A 14,164-nucleotide genomic window follows, 5' to 3' on the forward strand; every position below is an offset into this window, starting at 1 on the left:
AGGGGCAGGTGGGAGGCTGAAGGAGGGCTTTGGGGCCAGGTGGGCATCCAGATGCCCGGAGAGGCCTGTTCTGCCTGCCACTCTGCAGAGGGTCCTGTCTGGTGGCCGCACTGCGCAGGCCGAGCCCTCCAGGAGCTGGACAGCAGCACAGACTTGATGCTCAGGACATCTGGGAGGGGCGGTGGGTGAGGTAGGGTGGGCAAAGTGCCCACCTGGTGTCTACACCCACTGTCCAAGGGGTCACCCCACCGGCCCCTCCCAGCCTGGCTTAAGGACCCTGGAGCTGCAGGCTGGGGCTCAGACTGCAGGGAGCGCTGAGGGTGCTGTGCTGCATGGGGCTCCAGGGGATGAGAGATGCTGCCACCGAGGCAGGCAGGGTGGCATGAGGGACCTGGATGAGGCGGCGGCACAGGGGCAGAGCCACGTCTCACAGAGCGAATGCAGGAAGTTAGCCAGTTTGCAGACCTCCCATCAATTTATCTTCCAGGTAAAACAAAATCTGCCAGGGAGACAGGTGGCAGAAGCCAGACCCAGGAAAAATAATCTGAGCCACCGACAGGGAGGGGAGGCAGGGCATTCTCCACATAAGGCCCTCGCCCCAAACAGCGGGACTCCACCAGGTTACCAGCTGCAGGATGAGGCAGCGTGCGCCCCAGCCCCGCCCTCACCTCCCAGGCCTTCCCCCTGAGGAGTCCAGCCTGACCTCCGCTTCCTGGAGCACCTGGGTTGACAGGAGCCAGCATCTGGGTTGTCATGCCCATAGTCTAGATCAGCGGTTGCCAACCTTTGAGACCTCACAGTCCACCGGTTGGTGACCACTGTTCCAGATGCCAAAACTGAGGCTCAGAGAGGGGGAGCAGAGGTCCCTTCTCCCCACTCCTCCCCACAACTCAGCTTGGCTCACAGGTGGCTCCCCCAGCTGCCGCCTGGTTGCAGTGGTGTCGGAAGAGAAGGAGGAGGAAGAGGAGGAGGAAGAGGAAGAGCAGATTTCTGAGAAATAATCCAAAAGTACACACCAGGTGACCCCTCCTTCCTCACTCCCTCCCTCCAGCTTCAAAGCTTGCTTTTGTGCAGGAAGGCTGGGCCTCTTCCTGGCCTGGCAGCCAGAGCAAAGGAGGTCAAGGAGGTAGAGGGTCCAGGTAGTGGGTTCTGGGACCCCCCCCCACCAACAAAATCTAAACACACTCTTATCATACGATCCAGTCATCACACTCCACCGTACTTACCCAGATGAATTGGAAACTTGTGTCCACACAAAAACCTGCATACAAATGTTTATAGTAACTTATTTTAAAATTATTTTTTATTTTATTTTTCCCCCACCCCTAAAATTATTTTTTAGTAGTTTATATTTTCTAATCCTTGTCACATAAATATTCTATTATATAAAGCATCATTTTAAAACATGCTAAAAAGTATAAAGATCCATATAATAATCACCTGCTTATTTTTCCTGTAGTTTAGGAAATAAAGCACTATCTAAGTCGTTGGTTCTCCCTGGTAATCTGTCCCCTCCTCTTCCCTGTAGTAACTTTACTTATAATTACCAGAACTTTGGAAGCAACAAAGATGTCCTTCAGTGAGTGAATAAACGGTGGTATACCCAGACGAAGGAATATTGTTCAGTTGTAAAGTATATACGAGTTATTGCCCTAACCGATTTGGCTCAGTGGATAGAGCGTCGGCCTGCGGAATGAAGGTTCCCAGGTTCGATTCTAGTCAAGGGCATGTATTTGGCTGCAGGCACGTCCCCAGTGGGTGGTGTGCAGGAGGCAGCTGATCAATGTTTCTCTGTCATCGATGTTTCTAACTCTCTATCCCTTTCCCTTCCTATCTGTAAAAAAATCAGTAAAATATATTTAAAGTATACAAGCTAACAAGGCATGAAAAGCCATGGAGGAAACTTAAATACATATTATTAAGGGAAATACACCAATCTCAAAATGCTGTAACATGATTCCAACTATAGGACATTCTGAAAAAGGCACAACTATGGAGACAGTAAAAAAAAAAAAAAATCTGTGGGTGCCAGGAGGGAGGGGTGAGGAGGTAGGCCACACAGGATCTTTAGGATGGGGAAACTAATTTGTGTGATTCTATAACGTTGAGCTGGTGTTGTTATACATTTGTCAAACCCCTAGCATGCAGGCCAAGGTGAACCCTACTGTAAGTGAGAATTGGTGGCGATAGCGCTGTGTCAGAGTAGGCTCGTCAGTGGTAACGAATGTCTCTCTGGTGGGAGGTCAAAAGAAGCGGAGGTTGGGGAGGGGGCAGCAGGTGAGTGGGGAGTCTCTGGACCTTCCACTCAGATTTGTTAACCTAAAACTGCACTAAGAAAGAATTGATTTTGTAAAAAGTCTTTACCACAAGACTTTCCAGAGCCATACTATTGGATATTATACTCCAGATGCACAAGAGGCAACACAACAAGCAATCTTTCCCAAACGCATCTCAGCATTGGTATGAAAGACCTCTGAGCATCTCACATAACCTCATAAGCAGTTCATGAATGGCTGCTCTCTGCCACTCCATTCTCCCTACCCCTTCTGCCGCACCCCAGTTCAGTCCTTACCTTTCCTCTGTCCCCTACTTATCCCCTCAAACACACTGTTCTCTGTAGCTGCCTAGAACTCAAATCTATGTCTCTCCATGGCTCACACTTCAAGCTAAAGCCCTTCCTAGGGAGTAGGAAGCCCCCGTGACCTGTCCCCCTGCCCCCACTCACATGCTGTGCTTTCTGAATGTTCTGTGCTCTTATAGGGCTCTCTCTGTTTACACCCTACTGTCTGTCTGGAATACTCCTCTCCACCCACTGGTCAACTACTGCCTCTCCTCTAGGTCTACTGCCCCAGGAGACTGAGCAGAAGAGTGGGACTACGTCAAATGTTTTTTTTCCTGATCCCTCCTTTCCAAATCCTAAAGCCAATGGGTCCCCGGCTCAGTCCTCTTCTCGTGGGGTTTTCTTAGGTGACAGCCCCGGCTCAAGGCTTTACCGACCGCCAATCTCCAACAGCTCCCAGACCGACACTCCAGCCCAACCATTTCCAGCACAGACGCTGACCTCGTCCGTCTGCTCCTTTTCCAGATGCCCACCCAGCTGGCTGCTTCTTCAGGCCTCATTTCAAATGGCACCTCCTCCTGACTTCTCCATTCAAACGGTCCCATACCCGCTCCTCCCCCTTAACGTACCTTGTATTGTTGGTGTTTGGAATGAAATCATTGTACTTTCATGTCCACCTCTCCTACCCACTACCCTATGAGATTGAGTTTTTAAAAATATATATATTTTTATTTTTTTACAGAGAGGAAGGGAGAGGGATACAGAGCTAGAAACGTTGATGAGAGAGAAACATCAGCTGCCTCCTGCACCCCCCCCACTGGGGATGTGCCCTCAAACCTGGGACCTTTCAGTCCAAAGACTGATGCTCTATCCACTGAGCCAAACCGGTTCCGGCAAGATTGGGGAGTTTCGATCCATTACTTTATTTCAGAGCCTAAGCCACTGTTTGGCACACTGTGAACACTAAGCAGTTGTTGAGTGAATGCATGCCTAACACAGGTCTGGCACATGCCACTTGCTAACGCTTGATAAGGGCTCCATACTGTGCTATGCGCACCCCGGGAACTGCTTCCTTTTCCCTGAGCATGACCACCAGCCTATTTCACACCGAGGCAGGGGGCTTATTGCTTGCCCAGGTCACACAGTAAGAAGGGATATGAATACCGGCAGCCTGATCCACGTTTCTCTCTTAGCCACTGTGCTGTCCTCGCACATCTGGAAGTTCACAAGGTGTACTCAGAGGAAGGCGGGGAGGCAGGGAGGGGAAATGCTTCCAGTTCCCACCTTCTGTGACTCCAGCAGGTGCAGGTTTCCAGCTTCCTCAGCTCACAGCCCAGGACACTGCTGGATAAAGGCCCCTTTCTGACGACCTGGGCCTTTGGTTTGCCCCACACGGGAAATGAGGGAACTGGCCCCCGAGAGCAGGAAATGGGGTGGGACTCACCCTCCTCCAAGAGGGACACACAGCGACAGCACGCAGACAGTGCTTCCCTGCGATGTTTATTAAGGAATTTACACGCACACAGGAGAAAGGCAACCGGGGCCGCGGTTCCCACAGCTGGAAGCTTCTAAGCAACGTGTTCTGGTTTTAATGTTCCAGTGGGGTGGACAGCGACTGAGAGGAAGCTGCCCGGCTCTCCGCCTCACACACCTGCACTGGTGGGGGAGCAGAGCAGCCCGGGACACACAGGCATGGACTGGTGGTTAGCAGGTTGGAGAGGGGAAAGGAGAAAGAGAGCCGTCAATGAGACTGTAATTCTTTGTTTAACTGTAAGAAAAACTGGCAACAGTTTTAGGCTGTTGATAAATTAATTTCTCTCTGTTGTAAACCTAAACCTGAAAAACCAAAAACAAAAATACCCAGAGCAGATGGGGAGAGAGTGGGAGGTGGAAAACACACACACACACACACACACACACACACTCACACACACACGCGCGCGCACACACACACTCACGCACACTTACGCACACACTCTCACGCACACACACACAAAAGCGCGCGCACACACGCACACACGCACACACTCACGCACATGCGCACACTCACATGCACACACACATGCACACACACACACTCACGCACACAAACATGCGCACACTCACGCACACTCACGTGTGCACGCATGCACACACAAACACACACGTGCACACACACACATACAAACACGCGCACAAACACGCGCACACTCACGCGCACACTCACGCACACAGGCGTTAAGCTCTGCACTCCCTCCGGAAGGGCTGGTCCTCTAACGGTGGGGCCAGGTCTCACTGTAGGCAGGATGAGGCAGGAAAGGGCTGTGTTTTGGGAGGGACCTTCGTAAGTCTTTGGTGCTGATAAAGGTTGACTTAAGCAGCAAGTCCTGAGGCTTCAGATCCAGAAAGCAGTGCAGGGGACCGGGGAGGGACGTTTTTGCTCATCCTCATAGATGGGGCTTGTATCTCCCCAAGGCGAGGGGCCAACCTGATCTAAGACCCAGTATAAGTATTTGATTTTATTTCAGCACTTTCTTCATTCCCACAAATCATGGGAGCGTGATGCCTCCCTCTTCAATAATAACTTAAATATGTAGAAACAGTTATTCACACACGGAAGTACCTCCAAACCCTCCCCTCTTGGCCTAAAACACAAAACCTATATCTAGACCCTTCTGGGAATCTGATTGGAGGTCTAACCTTCCACAGTAAGTGCCTTCTGCCCACAGGTGCTAAGGTGCTGGTGCAGGAGAGGACTGGGGCCGCCGGGGAGGGAGTGGGGATGGCCAGGGGACACGTACAATATAAAACAACAGAGAGGTCTGCGTGTCTGGGAGGCGGCTGGGCGGGCAGAATGCCAAACCCCAAATGACAGACTGAGCAATTTCTAAACCAAATGGAGAGAGGTAGGAAAAGGGGAAGGCGTGAAAAGTTGTAGGAGGAGGAAAGGGGGGAGGGGAGGGCAGAGGAGAGCGGCAGCCACACGGGTGATGATTAGTTCTCATTTCCACATCTGAGAGCTGAGAGTCTGACTTGCCGCCTGCCCGTTCCCGCCGTTCATTGACTGTCCGTAGCTCAGCATGCCGTTGGCTCCACAGAAGTTCATCCCAGCCATCTGCTGGGTCATCTGGAAGGGAGAGAGGAGACGTCAGACCAGGATGTGGGCACGCAGCCAGTCAGTGCGAAAGGCAGGGCAGGAGTCCTCTGTCAGTGGGATGGGCAGAACGAGACAAAGGAGAACTCTGTGATGGTTCTTAACTGCTCTGAACCTCAACAGAGCATCTCAGGGCACCAGGCCACATAAATGAAGGACTTTTCAGAAGAGAGATAGTGACAGAGACTAGTCACAGTTGGGGAGGGAAAGAAGGAATCCTGGAGCTAGACAACATAAAAACAGATGAGAAGTTACTGTTTTTTCCTTCCAAGCCCTCATCCTAAACAGAAGGGGCCAACTGTTGCTGAAACTGGTTTGGCTCAGTGGATAGAGCATCAGCCTGCGGACTGAAAGGTCCCGGGTTCGATTCTGGTCAAGGGTATGTACCTTGGCTGCGGGCTCATTCTCAGTAGGGGGTGTGTAGGAGGCAGCTGATAGATGTTTCTCTCTCATTGATGTTTCTAGCTCTCTATCCCTCTCCCTTCTTCTCTGTGGAAAATCAATAAAATGTATTTTAAAAAAATAAATAAATAAATAATTTTTTGTTTGTTTTTAAAAAGAAGGGGCTGACTGTTCATTTGCCGACGACAGCCCCGAGGGCACAGAGAAACTGCCTTGCCAGCGCCCAGCCTGGTCTCCAGCAGAGTTATTGCTGCCAGTGAAAGCGCCTGCGCACGCTCAGGGAGAAGATAAAGAAGCCAGAGTGTTCAGATGACAAAGGAAGGCACACAAAAAGCCCAACGAGTCTTGGGTGCCTGAGAGGGACGTTGTGGGGAGAAAAGAGGCAGTGGGCTCAGGGCCTCTTTTTGAATCAGACGGAGACTGGCCTCTGGCAGAGAACAGAAGGAACAATCGATCAAAGCAAAATGCCTTACGTTTCCTAAGCCCAGGACATTTTCTCCAGGAGCTCCTTTTCCTTAGGGGTTTATTTTTCTCCCACCAACTTTTAAAGAAAATGCCAAGCTTACAGAAAAGCTGGAAGAAATAGTACAGCAAAGCCCATCTATTCCTTTCTTAAATTCACCAATTATTAGCATTTCGCCATCTTTTCTGATTCATCTGTATACACTTGAAAAATTTTGATGGGCACTGAAAACTACAGATATTGTGACATTTCACCCATTACGTCAGTAAGCGTTTCATAATAACACATTCCTGGAACCACAATACAGTGCACATGCTTAAGAGATTTAAGGTTACTGCAATATTCTGATATGCATTTCATCTTCATGTCTCTTCAGTCTCCTTTAAGCTAGAACACTTCCCCAGCCACCTCTTTCTTTTTTTCCTGACACGGTTTTAAGAATCTAGGCCACTTAGTTGGCAGAAAATCCTTCCATTTGGATTTTATATGATTGAATCCATTTCTGCAAGAATTTATGTAGGTGATATTGTGCCCTTCTTAGGTCTTAATGCAAGGTACCAGAAAGCACATGATACTAATTGGTGCCACTGTCTGTTATTTTACCTTTGATCACTTGGCTAAGGTAGTAACTGTCATCATGTTTTTCACTGAAATTAATACATACCTGAAGCCTGTTTCTTCGAGAATATGTGATACCTATTTTTTTACAATTATTAGTTGTCATTTTTCTGTGTGTTACAACCCATCAGTGCCATTTTTAGTTCAAGAGCACCCTCTTCTGTTAGTACAGGGAAATGACTATTTTGCAGGGAGAAAGATGGTGAAATACACCGTCCTTCAAAGAGCAATTCTCCTTGTAAGTCACCCCACCTCCCCTAGAAGCCATGTTTTCCAGGGCTATCACCTGAATTCCTATATATTTCAATCCCTTACTTTTGATTCTCCATACAACTAGAGCCTCAATCTACCAGGTCTCAGATCTCTTCTCAGCGCGTTTCCGGTCAGGGCAGGTCTTACTCTTTCTGGGGATGACTTCATCTATGGTCTGTCGCCTTCCCCGAGATGCTGGCTCTGCTGGGTTTAGGTGTTTCTATGCCAACTGCCATGTCATTTGAAGTCTGTAGCATTCTGTCTACTGGACGCGGTAGCCATGGGTAAGTTACGGGAGGTTTTATTTGCGCTCCTTATTTATCAGTATAGGTTGTTTTTTATTTTGATGGATGCATGGAGAGATTTAGATTTTGGCAGTTATCCTTATTCTACAGGAATCCAGAACTCTGCAGAAAGTCTGAATGTGGATAGACCTTCTAGAAAGAAGAAAGAAAAGAACGCAAACCTAAGCATAAATGTCTCTCATGTTATCGCATCTACTGTGAAGATGTAAAGGATAAGAGGGAGACACAAGGTGAAATGGCCTTGAGGAAGTCTGGAAACTCCTGTCCCAAATAAAACGGGGTAGCTTACCTGAGTAAGGTTCCATTGCAGCTGCTGAGCTGGCTGAACCCCATACATAGTCTGGGGCATAGCTGCCATGCTTGCCATGTAGCCAGCCTGCTGGGTGGTCATCATTCCATTTGGCACACCCATCATTGATGCCTGCATACCACCCACGTAGCCTGCAGGCAGGGCCATGGGGGCAACCATCCCTGAAGCCCCTGGCTGGGCTACCATGCCTACTGGTGGGGGCATCATGCTCCCCATGATGCTGTTAGGAGGTGCAACCCCAGGGAAGCCGGGGTAGGCTGTGGGATAGGCCATCTGAGCAGGAGCCATGAACATTGCTGCCAAGAGAACACACGTACAGAATTGTTAGGAAAGCGCACAAAGTCAGTCCAAAGTCTCACTGGCTGCTCCTTTCCAATTAGAATTTCTCAGGACTACAACTCAGAATGCTCTTTTACACAGACACACAGACAGACAGATTGCCTACAAGACTTGTCATGGCTTCCCACCAGAGGGTTGCTAATCTAGCTACTTCCCCTTTAAAGTCTAGGTCCAGACTTGAGTCGGACTTCACAGACATGTGACACCAGAGCCCTCAGAAGAATCTGCTGATACTCTGTGGCTTCACAAGAAATGTCACTCCCGTTGAGGCTTGTTTGGAGTATGCTATCACTGCGCCAAAGCAACTGCCCTGTCGCAACAAATAATTTCTACATTTAAGCCCTCATGTCTCTACCTGGCATACTGCCAGCCTCCCCCCCTCCCTCGCCCAAGAAATCTACCTGGGGCAGGCATCTGAGGCGTCTGGGAGCCATACAGGGAGAGGATGGAGTCCTTGGAGAGCTGCTTCTTGCCTGTTTCTTCTGATTTGCTCCCTGGCTCTGGAAACAGGTTCAGGTTTTCGGGAACAGAGCCGGCACTCCCTGCAGTTGGCATGGAACCGACCACCTTAGGGCAAAGAGGGCAGGGGGACAATGAAATGGTCCTCATAGGAATCTCTGCAAAGATCTCCCTCGTTTCTCTGCTGCTTCTAACATTTACAATAAGAACTGATGGCTGGCCCTGGCCGATGGAGCTCAGTGGTTAGAATGTCAGCCCACACACTGAAGGGTTGCTGGCTCGAATCCCAGTTAAGGGCATGTACCTGGGTTGCAAGTTTGATCCAGGGCCGGGTCAGAGTACACGTGGGAAGAAACCAATCTATGTGTCTCTCTTCACATCAATGTTTCTCTCTCCTCCACCCCTTCCCTCCCTTTCACTCTAAAAAAAAAAAAAAAAAAAAAAAAAAAAAAATTAATGGGAAAATTATCATCAGGTGAGGATTAACAAAAAAGGCTAGCCGGTTCAGCTCAGTGGAAAGAGCATCAGCCAGTGGACTGAAGGGTCCTGGGTTTGATTCTGGTCAAGGGCACATGCCTGGGTTGCGGGCTCAATCCCCAGTGGGGGTGTGCAAGAGGCAGCCAATCAATGATTCTCTCTCATCATTTATGTTTCTATTGCTCTCTCTCTTTTCCTTCCTTCCTGAAATAGATAAAAACATATTTTTTAAAATAAACAAACAAAAAAGAATTGATGGCTGAAATTAGTAGTTGGCATGGAACCTACCTCCTAACATTTTACCATACAAATATCAGAAAACACCTAATAGGTAAGCTCTGGAACAATGCTTTGTTCTTTAGCAAAACAATGTAATTTGCTAAAAACAGAAAATAAAATTAAAAAATAAAAGCAACCTACAAATGATACAGCCAGAAAGAACTGAGTTTAGATGCTAGAGTAGCCACTTACTAGTTGTGTATCAAGAGGCTGGACACATAAATTTTCTGAACTAATGTTTCCTCTTCTATAAAATACCATTTTGCAGGGTTGTAACTAAGATTTTAAATTATAAGTGAAATATATAAAAACACCTAGCACTGTGCCTGGTACATAGCAGATATTCCACAAATAGCAGCCATCAAATGTTTCAAGTCTTTCACACGTACAAATCCTCTGGCAATAACTCAGGCCGAGGAGTTGACCTAAAGTATCAGCCGTACAATCTGACACACCTTAGGCAGAAGCCCACTTAAAGCCCCTTTTTGGGCAGGAGGGAATGGACTGAATATTGATCTTAGGGTGTAACAGAGACAACACAGGATTAAGGTAAGAATCAAGATCCAAGAAAGCCAAAGCCTACTTCCACCAAGGAAGCATCACTCAGCTCCATGATTAAGTTATCAAAATCACTCTTTTCAGAATACTACTCTTTAACTCCGGGGGAGCCCGCAAGACTCACCTTTCTGGAAGCTGAAGAAGAGGGGGATGTAACAGAGGCCAAAAGATCTAAGTCCTTCTCTAGGGCATTGCTGGTCTTACTGCTTGTCATGGAGCAGGCCACAGGAGCATCTGGAAAGAAAGGTTAAAGTTAAAAAAAAAGTGTAGCACTGCTCATTAAGCCCAGGCCTGCCTTCTATCGTAGACACAACGAAGACCGGGAAAGCCCATACACTCCATCCTGGGTCTGGAAATCTAGGCTTCTGGGACCATCTAGCTTGGATGGGGCATCTCACGAGAGGCCTCGCCCCACATTCCCAGGAGCACTCTGGAGAAGCCTGCAGCCCGGCTATCAGGCACAGGGCGCTGGCTCCTTTCTGGCTATTTGAGGGATAACACTGTGTAGGATTCATTTTCAGAGATAAATTAAAGATACATTAAAATTAGAAGCCTACGTAGCCAATAACCCAAATCAGCAGAAATGGATTGAAATAAAGTACAGCCATCAGTTCTGTGAAAGATAAAGAGCAGGTTTACTTCTGAATGGGGCAGGGTTTTAAGGTTTGGAGAAAAATGAGCACAAGATAAGGGGCCATCTCAGAAACAGGCTGCACCTGAAAAATGAGAGGGAGGGGCAAGGCTCCCAGGTGCTGGTTTAAGGAAAACTGCAGCCATGTACTGAGTGCTTAGAATGTGCCAGGCAAGGGACTAAGAGCTTTGGAGGCATCATCTCACTTCAATCGTCCAGCAACACCTCTGACATGGACACTTATATCATCCTCACTGCATAGACAGGAAAGGAATGTTCAGACGTTACGTGAGCTACCTAATGTCACATAACAGTAAGTGGCCGAGCCGGGACTCTGGCTCTCAAGGCTGTATGCTTAACCACTGTACTGTCGCTCTGAAAAATGTCACATTAAACTTTCTTAGCACAGCTGCTCAGATCCAAAACTATAGGAAGAACATGAGAGAACACTCTTAGCGAGAGGGATACAAACTGAAAGACTCCCATCTCTGCCCAGCCTCCCAGGGTCAGAGAGAATCTGTAAGATTCTGGGAGTGGGCATGTCTGACTCTTACCAAGGCCTAACAAATCCATGACAGGTGCTGTGGACTTCGGGGAGCTTTTCCGAGGTAGCTGTGGGTCTTCTTTTTTCTGTGGCTACGGCGAAAACATGTTATTGAAAGAAGCAAGCAGGTGTTTTGAACACTTTTCCCCTCCCCACTGTAAAGCCACAGATTTTATTGTGGTATGGCTGATGTTATTCAAAGAGAGTAACCAAAGAAACAGAACTCAGGAAGTGTCAGGCGAAAGAATCAAGTCAGAGGTACAAGTGCATAAATCAGACCTAGAGGGAAACGCAAAGGTATCATCTGTGCTCGTTTGGCTTTCTGAAGAGACAGATCTGTCTGAAACCAAGACAACCACAGATCGGGGTCCAAGAGAAGTAGCAAGTTTTGGTCCCAGGGGGAAAACAAAACAACAACAAAAAAACACACAAGAAAAAAGGTAGGTGTCTGATGGTATAGGAGCCAAGAGCCAGCAAATCCCCCAATGATTAGAAAACCTTTAATACCAAAAGGGAGATCAGTCTAAAGATTACCTAACTCACTCTGCCAATATCACTAATGACTGTGTTCTTTGACAGTGCGATTCAGAATGATGATAAAACACTCTTCCTTAAGCAAACAGTAAAAAGTCCTCTCTCCTAAGATTCCAAGATCTGACATTAGATATCCACTACTACAGCCATAATATGCCCTGTGCAAAGAGAAAGGTGTCTACTTCAATATGACAGAGCAAGAATACAAGAAGTGATTGCTTAAAATGGGTCAGTCTAGCCTGGCTTCTGGTCTGTTTTTATTTTTATTTTTATTTTTTTACTTAAAAAAACCCCATATTTTATTGATTTTTTTTTTTACAGAGAGGAAGGGAGAGGGATAGAAAGTCAGAAACATCAATGAGAGAGAAACATCTATCAGCTGCCTCCTGCACCCCCCCCACCGGGGATGTGCTTGCAAACCAAGGTACATGCCCTTGACTGGAATCGAACCTGGGACCCTTCAGTCCACAGGCCGATGCTCTATCCATTGAGCCAAGCCAGTTAGGGCTGGACTGTTCTTAATGCAACAGGAAATGAGATATAGAAGGTCTAACAAGAGGTACATCTACTCAGAAAGCATCACACAGCCTTGACATTCTGGCATGGAACATGCCTCTTGCTTAAATGGGACAGATGAGGTTCCTAAGCTGCCACCTAGCTCCAAAGAAACTGACAGAGCAGATTAGGCAACAACTAGCAGTGGGGAAGAAGCAGAAGTGGCAGCAGGTGAGCTCATCTAAATGCGGAACCCTTTAGGCCCAGGTACAATATGCTATCAACTGCAGGCCACCCCTCCACTTATAAACACACCTGAGGCCATCCACAGGGTGCAATACTTTCCCACTTACCATTTTCACTTTCTCAAAAACAATAGGTTCCATTTTTTTCTCTGAAGCTGGCTCATTCCCTCTTTTCCACTTGTCATCTTTTTCTTTCTATAATGATTTTAAAAAAAGACAAAGAACACAGGCTCAATAGTGACTAGCCAGTTTTGATAAATTGCCTTTCCAAAAGTCCAAAATGGAAACAAAAAGTCCCTGTTGACTCTGATACAGGAGTCTGACAAGCTTTGGAGTTGTTGGTGTGGGGTATGAGAGTCAGCCTGGTCAACATCAGCCTCAAAGCTCTAAGAGGCATCCTTCAAATATGTTAAGCCAGTGGTTGCAAATCACGACTCGAGAGCCACATGCGGCTCTTTGACCCCTTGAGTGTGGCTCTTCCATAAAATACCATGGCCTGGGCAAGTTTATTTTGAAGAAGTGGCGTTCGAAGAAGTTTAAGTTTAAAAAATTTGGCTCTCAAAAGAAATTTCAATCGTTGTACTGTTGATACTTGGCTCTGTTGATTAATGAGTTTGCTGACCACTATCTTAAGCACCCAGCCTCCCTGATCTGTCTTTTGACTCTTGAAATGTGCAGTATAGGCTGTCTACAGAGGATAAAACATTTTGCCCATCTGCTGCCCCTTTCTGACTCAAGTTTAATTTGCTCATGCTTTGAGGGGGTCCCTCCTCATCTTGGTGAAATAAGTTCATGTTCATCTAACTAATACATATTCTTTGTTGATTTTATTTTTGTTTATTTATTTATTTTTGACTACTCTTTTTTTTAAATTAAAAAATATTTTATTGATTTTTTACAGAGAGGAAGGGAGAGGGATAGAGAGTTAGAAACATTGATGATAGAAAAACATTGATCAGCTGCCTCTTGCATACCCCCTATTTGGGATGTGCCCGTAACCAACATGCCCTTGACCGGAATTGAACCTGGGACCCAGGCTGATGCTCTATCCATTGAGCCAAACCGGCTAGGGCTTTATCTTTTATTTTTAAACCAGAAAAAAAAAAATGCCAAGCTTAATGGTTAGAAAAACATTAATCAAGGAAATAAGGCCAAAAAAGAGTAAAAGGATTATAAAGTATCCCAAATGAGCCACTTGTATAAAACCAAAAAGTACATAAAAAATAAAATATTAGAAAGTCTCTCTCAGTTTTTGTTACTGTCAGAGGCTGTTTCATAATATTTTCACCCATGTTTTGGTCATATTTTAAAAATCATATAAACATTTAAATGTCAAACAGAACCACAAAGTAAATTCAAGAACACAGGCATTTGGCCAAGACCGGTTTGGCTCAGTGGATAGCGTCCGCCTGCGGACTGAAGGGTCCCGGGTTCGATTCCGGTCCGGGGCATGTGCCTTGGTTGCAGGCACATCCCCAGTGGGTGTGCAAGAGGCAACTGATCTATGATTCTCTCTCATCGATGTTTCTAACTCTCTATCCCTCTCTCTTCCTCTCTGTA

At 46.9% G+C, this 14,164-nt stretch overlaps 1 protein-coding gene across 3 annotated transcripts in view; it reads right to left on the bottom strand.

Annotated features, from left to right (window-relative positions):
* Nucleotides 1-4,040: 4,040 nt before the first annotated feature.
* The window catches only part of SMAP2 (small ArfGAP2), a 48,317-nt gene continuing 38,193 nt past the window's right edge, over nucleotides 4,041-14,164 (bottom strand). For 2 of the 3 annotated variants that reach the window (XM_036444145.2, XM_036444147.2), the window contains 7 exons: nucleotides 12,713-12,799; nucleotides 11,341-11,422; nucleotides 10,280-10,389; nucleotides 8,784-8,949; nucleotides 8,023-8,339; nucleotides 4,771-5,666; nucleotides 4,041-4,513 (listed from right to left, as the gene is read on the bottom strand). In XM_036444145.2, the coding sequence (XP_036300038.1) occupies nucleotides 5,541-5,666; nucleotides 8,023-8,339; nucleotides 8,784-8,949; nucleotides 10,280-10,389; nucleotides 11,341-11,422; nucleotides 12,713-12,799 (888 nt within the window). In that variant the 3' untranslated portion in view covers nucleotides 4,041-4,513; nucleotides 4,771-5,540. The remainder of the gene's footprint in view (nucleotides 4,514-4,770; nucleotides 5,667-8,022; nucleotides 8,340-8,783; nucleotides 8,950-10,279; nucleotides 10,390-11,340; nucleotides 11,423-12,712; nucleotides 12,800-14,164) is intronic. The other variant, XM_036444146.2, reaches the window with a different exon arrangement.

This window comes from Pipistrellus kuhlii, unplaced genomic scaffold (genome assembly GCF_014108245.1).
Source record: "Pipistrellus kuhlii isolate mPipKuh1 unplaced genomic scaffold, mPipKuh1.p scaffold_m20_p_2, whole genome shotgun sequence".
NCBI lineage: Eukaryota > Metazoa > Chordata > Mammalia > Chiroptera > Vespertilionidae > Pipistrellus > Pipistrellus kuhlii.